This window comes from Furipterus horrens, unplaced genomic scaffold (genome assembly GCF_987537825.1).
Source record: "Furipterus horrens unplaced genomic scaffold, mFurHor1.1.pri manual_scaffold_7, whole genome shotgun sequence".
Lineage (NCBI taxonomy): Eukaryota > Metazoa > Chordata > Mammalia > Chiroptera > Furipteridae > Furipterus > Furipterus horrens.
In genome coordinates, this window is record NW_028327177.1 from 28,993,672 (window position 1) to 29,007,570 (window position 13,899).

General features: G+C 39.8%; 1 protein-coding gene across 1 annotated transcript in view; it reads right to left on the reverse strand.

Annotated features, from left to right (window-relative positions):
* LAPTM4B (lysosomal protein transmembrane 4 beta) overlaps positions 1 to 13,674 on the reverse strand; it is a 51,235-nt gene extending 37,561 nt beyond the window's left edge. Inside the window, exon 1 of the mRNA XM_090283535.1 lies at positions 13,441 to 13,674. Coding sequence (XP_090139661.1) covers positions 13,441 to 13,539 — 99 coding nt within the window. The 5' untranslated portion in view covers positions 13,540 to 13,674. The remainder of the gene's footprint in view (positions 1 to 13,440) is intronic.
* Between the last annotated feature and the right edge of the window lie 225 nt (positions 13,675 to 13,899).

Here is a 13,899-nt window from a genome sequence, read left to right on the forward strand (position 1 = left end):
CGGTGTTCTTTGGGCAAAACAAAAATGACACCAGATGAAAGGCTGAAAATGTACAAAGAAATGTGTAACAAGAAAAGTGATAATTATGTTGGCAACTGAATACTGATAGCATATAATAACAATAACTTATGAGTACAAATTATAAATACAACCAAAATATACAAAACAGCATATAAATCAATTGAGGTAATTAGAACTAATCTTAGGTCCTTGCATTTTTCAGAAAGAATAACAGTATCAATTAATTTGAGATTTTTAAAAAGTAAAGGATGCATGTTTTTATCTCTAGGGTAACCTTTGTGAGAAACACAACAGGTCTGCAGAGCTGGGTGCACAGCAAAGATACGCGCACCCAAATACAGTATTCCCTCACTTATCGCGGGCATTACGTTCTAGACCCCTCCACCGCGACATGTGAAAATCCGCGAAGTAGGAACCTTACATTTATTTTAGTATTATATATTTTAAGGCTTTATAAACCCTTCCCACACACTTATGTTACAGAAACAGGGGAGTCCAAAAACAAACCCCAGAGTTTGCTGCTGGGAGATAGGGAGCAGGAAGCAGCTTTCAGGATGCCCTTGCATGCCTGGAGCTAGTGGCTGGAAACATTGTTGCAAAGATCCGCTTTACTTCCAAGACTCAGGAAGATGGGAGGGATCTTGGACTGTGGGCTGGTATGGAAGAAGCAGACAGAGCCTACGTAGGGTTCTGTGAATGGTCAGAACGGTTTGCAACACCCACTGAGCGAGAGAGGACGCAGTGAGGGGGAGAGGAGGCAGGAAGAGAGAAGCAGCTGCGGACATATTTTGGGCTGGCTCTGGCTCTAGGAGGCTCTCTCTCTCAGGCTCTCTCTGGCCCTCACGCCCTCACTCTCTGGCTCTTGTGGGCTCCCTCCATCTGGCTTGGAGCAGGGGTCTCCAGGCTGCTTTAAGAAGAGGCTCTTGCCTGGCTTCTTTGAGAAGGAGAGGAGATCCATGTGGTTTGCAGGAAGAAGGCAGTTTATAAGGAGGCTGAGAATCCAGGCGGTCCTGCATGGAGAGCTGGAGGGCACCACAGCACAGAAAGGACCTCCCCAATCAGAACTGAGTGATTGGCAGCTGCTGGTAAAGCTGAACTGTGCCTAGGAAGTAGGGAAACGGTGTTTCTGACTTTCCTAAGACTGGCCAGGTCTGGGAGGGGGAGGCAGGACTATGTGTAAATAAACAATTCTTTTTCTTTTCACCAAACTCTGGTAATTCAGAGTTATGATTCTGGCGGCGGGCAATCGGGCCCCTAACTAAACAGCCCATGGGTTCTGTTTCAATCGGAGCAGCCCAGGGGTTCTGTTACACTTATAAACCATTCCTAGTCCCTTATTAACCCTTCCCACTCCCTCATTAACCTTTCCCACACTTTTATAAACACTACTTATGTTCTTAAACATATTCTACACTCTTAAACCTATGTAACTTTAACTACATATACAGTGCCGCAAAATCCCGCAATATAGCGAAAACTCCGCAATAAATAATGTAATATTTTTAAAAATCCCGCGATACAGTGAGGCCGCCGTAAGTGAACCACAATAGAGAGGGACTAACTGTAGACCAGGAGGCTGGTTTTATACTAATGTGAGTAGCGCCCCCCCACTTCCCCTTCCCCCTCCGTTTCTCCATGTTTGGATGCTCCAGAGTTCCAATCTAACTCGATTAACTAAATTAACTGAGGGTAGTAAATTCCTAAATTGTTTGCTAAGCTGTCTAGCTACATTTTCCCATTTCCCAGTGTTTGGTGCTGAATATCTTTCCCCTTTGATCTCAGATGCATTTGGGCTGAGCTGTGGAAATACCACTTCCTGGCTTGTAGGTATGCTAATACTGTGGACTCTGACTCAGAGACTCCCTAATTCAAGATTTAATTACATTTGTTCTTTGCTGCTAATTATTTCCTACTCTGGTTCAAGAGTCACCAGTTTCTTTGTACCTTATACCTTTAAGACAAGTCAAACTTGGGTGGTAGATACATGGGTGTTTAGTAATAACTGAGCTAGGTGTTCATATTTTGTGTACTTTCTGTATGTGTTCAATATTCAGAGTAAAAATGGTTAAAATAAAAATTATGAATTATAATCTGATATGCTGTTTTCAAATAGCTGATTTTTATAATATTTAGAAAATTTTTCTAAAATCTAATGCAAATGTGCCTTTCACATAGTTCCAACTTCAATGGACAAATCAAAATAAAATTAAAGTTTGCACTTTTTACTTGAAATTTCTTAAATCAAATTTTAGAATTCTGATCCAAATAAGTTTTCTTATTCAAATAAGCTCCTGTCTACATTGTCCTGCTCTGATGTTGAAATAAATTTCTGACGCACTATGCTAAGCAACACATATATATTATGGCAAATTCCTCGAAATAGTCTATAGGCTAGTGAGGAAGACAGTCATACACAGGATGTTCCATTCAGCATGAAAAGGAATTCTGCTATACTAGCGACTTGAAAAAAAGGGGGTGGCAGTCATCTCTCACACAGATGACTCTTTTAACACCATAAAGTAAAGAGACTTTCTGGAAATCTTGAGACACACAGATTACAGCACAAATCATTTTAGGGTATCAGACTTGAGTGACTAAGGTAAGTGTTAAGAGAAAGTCCAAGGAACAAAAACATAAATATGAGTCACTCTTGCTAGTCTTTGAGTTGGACTATAATTACAGCCAATATTTTAAGTTGCAGAAGCTATAAATCAAAGGGCAGTCTAGGTTACATACTGAGAGGGAAAAAGATAAAAGCAGTAAAATGGAAGCTGTATCTTTATTAGAAGCCTATTTCAACAGGCAAATTTTTAAAATGTACTGTAGGTATATTTTTTAACCCCAAAATCAGTGAGATCATTTGATTGAACTTGTAGTCCACAATGCCATACTTTTAGCATGTCTTCCTCATGGGTGATGATGTCAATCAAAAAACCACCAGACATACCACTTTATATTATTGAAGCAGTTTTTCTTCCTCTATTACACCATTCTACAGATGAAGACTCTCAGACTTCAGAGAAAACTTGATGAAGCGCATATCATTTTTAGCTGAGACTCAATCACTGGTCCTGTGATTATAAAATCACACATAGTCTTTCCAGTAACCCAGACTCCTCCCAAGAAGTCACCACACTGCATTCACAAGCCTTGGCTGACTCTGGTCACCTGGCAGCAAGCTCAGAATTCTTTTCAAGGGAGTGTTCTAGATGGCCATTCTCAATGTGACAGGAGGTTGGCAAGCAAAATGACACCAATTTGCCATCCCAGCAGCAGCTATTGAAGTATCTCTGAATGAACTTGGTTGGGTTCTGATCTTCATTCTCAGGCTGAGACACTACTATATACTGAGAATATAGAGTTCACATGATAAATGAGAAAGGTATCTGCACAGCAGACAGATGACAAAGGATGATGGTCCCTTACCTGAGACCAGAAAGAGGAATGCTGTCCAAAGGGTCTCTGGGAAACTTGGAAGTGGGGGTGAACAGAAAGAACAGTAAGTCTTAAAGAACATTCTTCTGGATCTCTGAATGTGAAGATATTTAAATAGTATAAAGCACTAAAAGGGTTAGAAGCCTGGCATCTGGAAAAGAGAAAATATAAGGTACAAAATGGCTAAATTAATTTTTTTTATTGCAGCAAACATGGTGCAGAAATATACTCTATTCATTAGGTCTGTCAGTCCCTATTTGTAGCCATCCTATTCCAACAACTTGGATTATCGTAAGATATGCTTTCAAAGACTGTAGTGATTGTATTACTTACTGTGTTTAGCTGTAATATATAAAATACTTAATTCCTGTAGCTGTTCACCAAAGACAGAAGTAAAACTCATAAAACAGAATATCTCTATTAATGGAACTGAAGAGATAGTACAGACATAACCATCAGAACATAAATTTTACACTCAAAGATGTTTTTATATTGTACTTCAGCTAAAATTTTCCACCAAAAAGCCAATCATTCCATACAAACACAAAATCAAATTTTGAAATTAAAGACTGAAATTCTAGAACAAAAATCTGTTAAAAGTATAACTTGACAGTTAACTTTTTAAAGTCTTAACTGTCAAATTAAAATCAAATGCAGTATTATAAACTAACAATCTCTTAAACACAGAAATGTTTTGTAATCATAATAAATTAATTGAATAATGCTTTCTCCTTCCCATACATAAAATGTATGCCATAAGTAGTAATTACTATGAATCTAGGTAATAGAACATTCTAAATACCTAAATATTGTTACTTTTATTTAAAAGAAAACAGTATCAGTTTACTTCAAAAGTAGACAGCCTCTGCAGATCACTGTGAGTAGCAAATGTCAGAGCCAACTAATGACTAGATTATTAAGTGTTTTACTAATATATTTTACATTACTAAAATATTTTTAATATTCTATTACCAAATATCTTTACTATTCTATTCTTGTTTACATACTTCAGGATAAATACTAAGATTAGTATTTGAGAAACTCACATTTAATTTCTACACTGCTGGTGGGAAAAAATAGGCCAAGAAATATTCTCAGCTAAAAATAAATGAACCAAAGAAGGTACCTATTGTAATTTACTAACTTAATTTTTAAATCATTTTCACAAAAGCCCTATGGAATTTCTGTTACTAATTTAAAGTTTGTTCCTTATAACTATACTTTGGCTCATACCACACCAAGCCGTCAGTTACTTGTTCCATTCAATATCTTTTGAAGGAATAAAAACTAATAGTCAAAGTTTTAACTACAAAGGCAATATTCTAAGAAAAGGAGTTCAACATCAGAAATGTATGAGTCCACTAAAACCATTGCTACCAAACCAAAAGTGTGGTCTGCAGGACCAGCAGCTTCAGACATCACCCAGACCTTATTACTGATCGAGAACCACAAGACCCACCCTAGACCTAAGGAAATCAGAAATAAATGTCTGTAATAATGACAACTGACCTCTCAGCAGCAAAAAAGTTAAAGGACAGTGGGAGGAGAGCTTCACTGTGTTAAGAGATAATAAATGTCAACCTAGGATTGTATATCCAGCAAAAATATCTTTCAAAAGAATGAGGGCCAAGTAAAGATATTTCCAAAGAACAGCTCTGTCATAGTTTACCATCAAAATGTACCCACTAAAGGATATTTTAAAATATGTACTTTAGGCAGAAGGATAGTGATCCTACAGAGTAGGTCTGAGGTACAAAAGAAAATGGATCGTGCACTTCCCACATTTTCAGTATTAAAATACCCATTTTAAAATAAAGATTATAGTTATTGCAAAAAGAAAGAGAGCAAGAACAATGGACAGTAAAATACAAGGAATGACTGGAGTTAATGTTATTAATCTAGACTTTGATAAGTATATATGTGCCAAAGTTTCTTGAGGGAACCACTAAAAAAATAAAGAGTATAACTTCCAAAATAGCAGATATGGAAAAACGGATGCCAAAAAAATTCAGTCAATATGAAAGATAGCAACGAAGGAGAGAAAAACAGAAACAGTGACTGGAATAAGTCATAGAGTATTAGTCATCACTGTTCATGTACGTGGACAAATTTCTCCAGTTAAAGACTAAGATTGTCAGGTCCTCCAACACTGCCACCTCCGTCCTGAAATTCTCCTATATGCCTTGTAAAGTGCCACACGCTCTCCTTTGTATTATTTATCATAATTATGTTCCAATATTTATTTGCATGTTACTAATATAAATTATTTATTAATATACAGATTCTATGTTGGCAAGGACTGGGTCTACTTTGAATCACCGTTATCATCTAGCACAATATCTAGCACGGTTCTTTTTTTAAAAGTATTTATTTATTTATTTTAGAGAGGGGGGAAGGGAGGGAGTAGGGAAGAAGAGAAACATCAATGCGTGATTGCCTCTTGCACACCCCCAACCAGGGACCTGGCTCGCAACCCAGGCATGTGCCCTGACTGGGAATCAAACTGTGGAAACCCTTTGGTTCGATATATTTAAATCGGGTACCAGACAGGGGAGCAAGGGGGGAAAAAATTGGAACTACTGTAACAACATAATCAATAAAATATACTTAAAAATAAATAAATAAATAAAATGGGTACCAGAGATTGGTATTTCTAAAACAGCTTTGATGATAATCTTTAATTTATTTCCTAGCCATCCCATTTTTAAAATGTTCTGATGAACATCTATTATAATGTGCAACAAAAGCTAAAAAGATATTAAATACCACTGAAATCTTCACCAGTCAATATTTTATGGAACTGTCCTTGATCTTTTATGTTAGGCAGGGGAGGAGGGCTATACTTTTTTTAAAGGGCTCACTGGGGATACCTCGCAAATCCAGTACCCATCACTACCCAAACTAATTCAATTTCTGAATTCAGATGGAGAAATTCTGGATGGTAAAGAGAGACTTGGATCATTTGCTAACCAATAAAAAGATTCCCATCCACATTATTTGCACCATTAGCAAATGAAAGATTTGTGCTGCAAAGAATTGTACCTGCTATATTTCATATCTGAAGGACTATAACATACCCTTTCTAGTTTTCCAGCTATCTAAAACAGCCCACCATTTGAATCTTCCTTAAAAACTGCTTCCATCCTATCACCTCATTCACAATTCTTCAATGCTTTCCCACTACCTACAGAATAATATTCAAACTCTTTAGCTTAGTATTTCAGTTTTTTACAATCTAATGTAGGGAAAATATGAGGCAATAAGAATTACATAAGTACTGTGCATTAGTTCATATTTTGCTCTAGACTTACAGACCCAGTTATGGAATCTGATAGCTGGGAAAAAACTATTTATCTTTAATGAGTATATCACCACCTGCTGTGCCTGACCCCAGGGTTGTTTTAAGCTCTAAATAAGAACAAATGTGAAAGCCCACTGAAAAGTATCAATCACTCACAAACACAAAAAGTTGATTTTACTACCCAGTATTACTAGTTAAAAAAATCAAGTTATTGCACCAAAACTTCCCAGGATACAAAGAGACCCTATCAGGCTTGGGTACACAAGCAAGCTGTGACCTTCAAAGTGAACTAGTTGATATTTGAAAGGCCAGGTCATAAAGCCAACGAGACCAGCTACTCTGAGCTTTCCTCCTTTGTAATCTGATATATGGCCAACTATTCAATGAATAGTGTCTGGCACAAAGAGGCATTCAGTATATATTTGCTGAATAATAAGTTCCTAAAATACACTTGGATAATGATAAAAAGGATAATATGCACAAAGAATGACCCATCCCTGGTATCAATGACAGATGCTTTCAACTGCCAGCACCATATTTTAAAACACGCTAAGAAAATCCCCTGGTGAAACAATGTAAGAAATTACAAAGGAAAAAGTATTCTTGAGTGTCTTGGGAAAGATTCAGGTGCTGGTGGTAAAACACATTTCATCAGAAATGAGGGCTTTAGCCTAAGCAATTTTTATAGTCTTCCAAACATTCTTTCCTTCTCCTTCCAGTAAGTGTCGAATGCTCTGGGACAATTATTAAGCCCTCTGCTCTCAATCTGGTGTCTCCAGTAAAGTTAATGCCACCCCGGAGAGTCACATCTCTCCTAATCTATAGTCCAAAGTCAGTAGAATATCCCAGACCTAACTTCCTAAGTATATTCTAGTTACAGAACTCTGGCTCTGCTCTGGTTCAGGGGTGCAGGGACAACGTAAGTTGTTCAAATCAGAATAAATCTCCGGACTTAAGGTTTCAGTTTTAATTAGTAAATTCGGCAGCCATCTGTATCCAAAAGGACAACCTGAAAAGGAAGGGGACAGAAGAGTAGAAAGAGATGTGGCCCAGCCCACTGTTACTGGTTTAAGCCAATTTAAGTTGGCTTAAAACACACAGGTCATGAAATACACAGACCTCCCCCGGATAAACAGCCAACGTGTTTAGGAGTAGAATAACAAGTTCATATTTGTGTTTGAGAAAAATACCTCTGGGAACTGCATCTATACTAGAATGGGGAAAAAACGGATTATTGATGGCTAGATGCAGATAGACCAGTTTTGAGACTGTTATAGTAGCCAAGTGAGTGCTAGAGCATAAACAAAGGAAATGGTAGCAAGAATAAGAACAGAACAGAAAAAGGAGGTAATCGGGAGGTAGAGCAAAAATCAATAGGACACTAAGATGGAATAAGGGAAGAGATTAAGATGACAAGAGGAACAGAGGCATAATCTAGCTGGGGAGTCCAGATAGAAGAGAGAGTAGAGTATGGGGAAGAAGTTAATGGGTTCAGATTTAAAATACTAAGTTTTGTTGAAGAGGGAACCCCAAAAGACTGTATAGCTTCAACTATCTCTCTGTATCATGATCCCTCTGAAACTAGGACAAGTCAGTCTTGAAGATAGATTATGCATCCTCTTAGGCATTAAGACCTGAGTTCCGGGAATTCTGGTATAATTTTAGCAAGCCCCTTTAAACCTGCTGCCCCCTCAGTAACTGCTGATGTCAGTGATTGCCTGTGCCCTTCAAAGATATCTTAGCCTGCCGGCAAGGCCTCTGTTCTTCAGACATATCTTGGTCTGCTGGTAAGAATTTAGTTAACTTCTGTTTTAGTAAACTTTTCTGTTCTCAGAGCCAACGCCCCCAAAGCCATCTGCAGAAAGTCCCTTCGACTTCCTCCCACTCACCCCCTTTAAAAACCCCTGCCTTACTTCTGTGTTCTGCTGACACCTCAGGGTCTCAGCCTGCCTATCGCAGATGGCCAAATAAACCTAAACTCGCGGCCTGTTTTCCTGTCGTTTCTCCTCTCACTCTCACTGGACCTAACACATCCTACTTGTCTTTCTAAGAACATCTGTAGTTTTTACAGGGTTATGTAATAATTCAACTTTTTAAAGGTTGATTAAACTACCTTTTTAAATAAACAAATACAAAATTCTACTTCACATCATAAAACAAAAATTAACTTGAGATGGATCACAAATATAAATATAAAAGCTAAAGCCATACAGCTGCTTAAGAAAATGTTAAGAGAATATTTTTACAACTTTGGGGTATGAGAGATGTCTTAGAATACAGAAAGTACAAACCATATTAAGAAAAGAATTGACAAATTGAATTTAATCAAAATAAAAAACTCCTGTTCATGAATACATCTGTGGAGGAGACTGTTCCATGAGGAACCCTCAAGTTAGGTCCTGCTACATCTGAGCCAGAGACTGCTTCCTATAAATCCCCACAGACCGTCTGATAGACCCCTCTCCCTATGCCCCAGGCATGCTGGCTCCTAAAATAGGTCCGTGCTCTGCTCTGGGGCAAGCATGTGATGCATTTTCCCCTTATCAGGGGTGTATCTCTCTCTCTCTCTCTCTCTCCCTCCCTCCCTCCCTCACTCCAAGATGCCTGATATGTAAGTTCCCTTAAATAAACTCTTGATGTTGTCTTGAGTTGTCAGCCTCTTTCTTTGGCATCTCAGCCCCAGGAAATTATATGAACAATACCATAAAAAAAAATAAGTAGGGCAAACCACACTGAGAAAATGTCCACAAATATATACAGTAGTCCCTCTCTATGTTGGAGTTCACTTATCACGGCCTCACTGTATCTTGGGATTTTTTTAAATATTATATTTAATTATTTATCGTGGATTTTTCACTATATTGCTGGATTTTGTGGTACCGTATACGTATGTTGTTAAGGTTTAAGAGTGTAGAATATGTTTAAGAACATAAGTAGTGTTTATAAAAGTGTGGAAAAGGTTAATAAGAGAGTGGAAAAGGTTAATAAGAGAGTGGGAAAGGTTAATAAGGGACTGGGAACGGTTTATAAGTGTGGAAAGGGTTTATAAAGCCTTAAAATATATATAAATACTAAAATAAATATAAGGTTCCTACTTCGCGGATTTTCACCTATCACGGGGGTGTCTGGAACGTAATACCTGTGATAAGTGAGGGAATACTGTATATCTAACAAAGAACTGATATCAAAAATACATTAACAATTCTTACAAATCAATAAGAAATAAAAAGGCAAAACCCAATAAAAAAGGCAATAAATAACACCTCACAAAAAATATATAATAGGCCAATAAGCAAAGATAAAGTTCCATATCATTAGTCATAAGGAAATGCAAACAAAAGTCACCATGAGCTACCACTACACACCCACAAAAACGGCTAAAATTTAAAAGACTGACAACACTAAATGAAGACATTTCTGGGGTTGGAGTGTAAAATGGCTGAACTGCTTTGGAAAACTGTTTGGCAGTTTCTTATAAAGTTAAACATACATTTTATCCAATGATCATCAAGTCCACTCCTAGGTATTTACTTAAGAGAAATAAAAACATACATGTCCACAGAGAGTCTTGTGCAAGAATATTCAGAGACACTTTATCCATAATAGCCCCAAATTGAAAACAATCCAATTGTCCATCATCTGACAAATGAATAAACAAATTGTGGTATATTCATACAATAATATCCAGCAATAAAAACCAACAGCTACTATTATACTCCAACAACATAAATGATTATGCTAAGTGAAAGAAACTAGATACAAAAGAATACTTACAGTATAATCCCACTTATATGAATAAGTAAAACTCCCCTGTGGGGTGGGGACGCATGTGATGAAAATTAACTGGGAGGAGACAAAAGGGAATTTTCTGGGGTTTTGAAAATGTTCTCTAGGAGTGTGGGTTACATAGGCATATGCATTTGTCAACTCAATGAACTACATTTAATATCTGTGATTTTCACCATATGTAAATTATGCCTCAATAAAAGAAAGGAAAACAGCAAACACAGACAAAAAGGGTCTCTAATATAAATACCTGAAATCAATATGCTTTGTTACTGGACTAAAGAAAACTTTTATTATACCAAAACAAAGACACACACACACGACTTTTAAAAACTAAAACAGCCCTGGCTGCCGTGGCTCAATGGATTGAGCGTCAGCCTGCGATCCAAGTGTTGCTGGTTCAATTCCCAGTCAGGGCACATGACTAGGTTGCACGTCAGGTCCCCAGTTGGGGGTGCGTGAGAGGCAACTACACAGCGATGTTTATCTCCCTCTTTCTCCTTTCCTCTCTCTAAAAATAAAATAAACAAATAAATAGCTTAAAAAAAACTAAAACAGTGGAAACAGAATGGACTAAAAAACATCACTCAGACTACAAACTACTTATGTAAATCACCTAAGCTCTCTTAGCCTCGTTTTCCTCATCTATGAAATAGAAATAGGAAAATTACCTCACCAGGATTATGTCAAAATTAAGCTTATGCAAATCATCTAGTACAGTACCTGGCACACTGAACCTTAATATATGGTGGTGGTAGGAAACAATTAGAAATTACATTAAAAAGATCCACTTTACCTATCTGGCAATTAGTTATTAGCTTAAGGAAGGGCCCTTACAGTGGATTCTTATTTGAACGTCTTCCCATAACCCCACCCCTTTTTCCTGAAAAAACTGCCCCGAGATCCATCCAGATGGCTGGTGAGGTGAGAGGGGCGGGGCAAGGAGGGAGAGGAGTCTCCTTGTTCCTCCGTGACCCTGCCTAGAACTGTTCATGTAAATCAGAGTTTTGGATAACCAAATTACATTTAAAGATATGAGGGAAACTCACTGTTAAAAAGTCTAAATTATTTTTATAAAGTGAAAAAGGCTTAATGAAGATTACCAGTACTTAAGCCAGCTTTCCTATTAATTAGTTTTACCTGAAGTGGCATTCTTCCATCTGATGGAAAGTTTTCTAATTATCTTTCAAAAGGCCAAAGATTTCCAAATGCTAGAGCATGCACCCTGATAACTACTTTCCAGCAAGAGATGGTCCGCGATAGAAAAAGCATGCAGAGTGGTCTCCTTTTATCCCACAAATCCCGTCTGGTTGGCTTTCAGCCAACAATAGGGCTCAAGCAGATTTATCTTTCCTATAGAACATGCAGCACATTTGCCTAATGCAGTGCTCTAGATTTTACAAATTACATTCACTGATGTTCTTGCAAGTCTGCAGATTTTAATGTTTGCAAGGAAGATACAAGTCATTTGTATAAAATAATCTTATCAATAAAAGCACAAAATATTTTGAACTCACCTACTATCCTTTTGCTACACAATAATTTCACATTTCTGTAAAAGATTTCCTGAATTTTAGCATAGTTAGGGTTGAGCCAAGAACTTGAGGTTCTATCTGCATTCACACTGAACAAGAATCTTTGAAGACCAAAAATTTCTATTGCGTGTCCCGTGATAGGCACTGACTAAAGGAAAGTTGAAACTATAAATAGCACAGAGAACACCATATGCCTGGGGGGGAATGCTTTGCTTAAAATGTCACAACTACACAATCGGACACAATGTCCATATTACATCAAAAAATTCAATATGACTCAACAACAAAAACTAAATAATAAAATTGTATTCTCACTAAAAAAGTTCTATGTGCTATCTCACTACCATTTTTAAGGTATTTCCTCCTGATAGGGGCGGTAGTCAATGAAAAGTGGCTCAGGAATAACCCTCCAACTCAATGTTGGTGCAGTCTAGGGGTGCCCACCCACAATCAACCTGGAACAGGCACAAGGCAGGGCGCCATCAGGTTTCTTCACTGCCCCTGATAACCCATTGCTCCCATACAAATAAGATCTTTAAAAGTTCCAATCTTTAAAAAAAAAAAAAAATCAGATTTGCCTGCGGTCTGCTAAAAAAGGTACAGGGATCACCTGCCAATAAGAAGCAGGAAAGTGGGTGTAAAATGGCTTCCCCGGGCTGATTGGAAAGCAGTAAATCACAAGTAAATCCCTTCCTAGAATAATGGCAAACAGAAGTGTGGGGGGAAACCATTCACAGAATGTGACAAGAATCCTCAACCATTTCGCCTCCGGACCTGAACGTGCGCAGAAGAGACTGGGCAGCAAGCCCGAGGCCAGATGCGGGCAGCGAGAGTGGGCGCGCCGGCGCCGCAACCCTGACCGCAGGGTAACAAACTTGCCCAGTCACCTCGCGACGCTGTTGGGACCCGTCGGAACACAAAGCCCACCGAGAGTTAGGAAGAAAGAAAGGAAAGGAAAACACGTGCTCCTCAGATAAGATTCCAGTTCTCCGGCCACCAACTGTACTTTCACCAGAAACCGCGGCCGCAGTCGGCTCTGTGCCAAGGGCTTTTGGCCGCGCCCTGGCCCACTCGGCACCCCCAAATTGCCCCCAACTCCCGGCCCCGACCGGACCCCCCGCCACAGGTTGGCCGATCCGGGGCGATCGCGGACCAGCTCACCCAGAGAATTAAGTTCCTAATAATATAACTTAAGGGGGATTGGCGCCACCGTCACCCAACCCAAGGCCGAACCAGGAGCCAGCTTGTGACCGCGAAAAGCGAAGCCGAGGCGCGGGCCGGGGTCCCGGGGGGCTCCGGACGCCGGCACCTCCTCCCGGGCAGGTGCGCCCTCGGCGCCTCACCACGGCACACCGCGCTCACCAGGTACCAGACGCCGAGCAGGATGGTACCAGTGCGGACATGGCAGCACAGGCAGCAGCTGTTGGAGTAGAACCGCGTCCATGGCGCGACCATCTTCATCGCTCGGACCGCGGGAGCTGTGGCACGAGCGCACGCCCAACTTTTCAGGAGCCTCGGCCGCGTCACCCCCGGCCGCCGCGCGGCTGCTGTTGGCTCCTTGGCCGCTTCTGCTCCGACCCCGCTTGCTGCCCGTTCGGCTGTTCACCCTCCGGCCTTCGATCCGCGCCTCCCCCGAAAGCTCGAAGCAGCAGCTGTGGCCGGACCGTGCGCTCGGAATGCAGCGGGAGAAGGAGGAGCAGGAGGGGGCGGGGCGCGGGGACCACGTGACCCGCGCGCCCTAACTGTGACGTCACCGCGGGTTCCAGCCTGCTGCGGGAGCAGCCAGCCCTGTGTAAATAAATCATCTGGCATCCCTGGCGA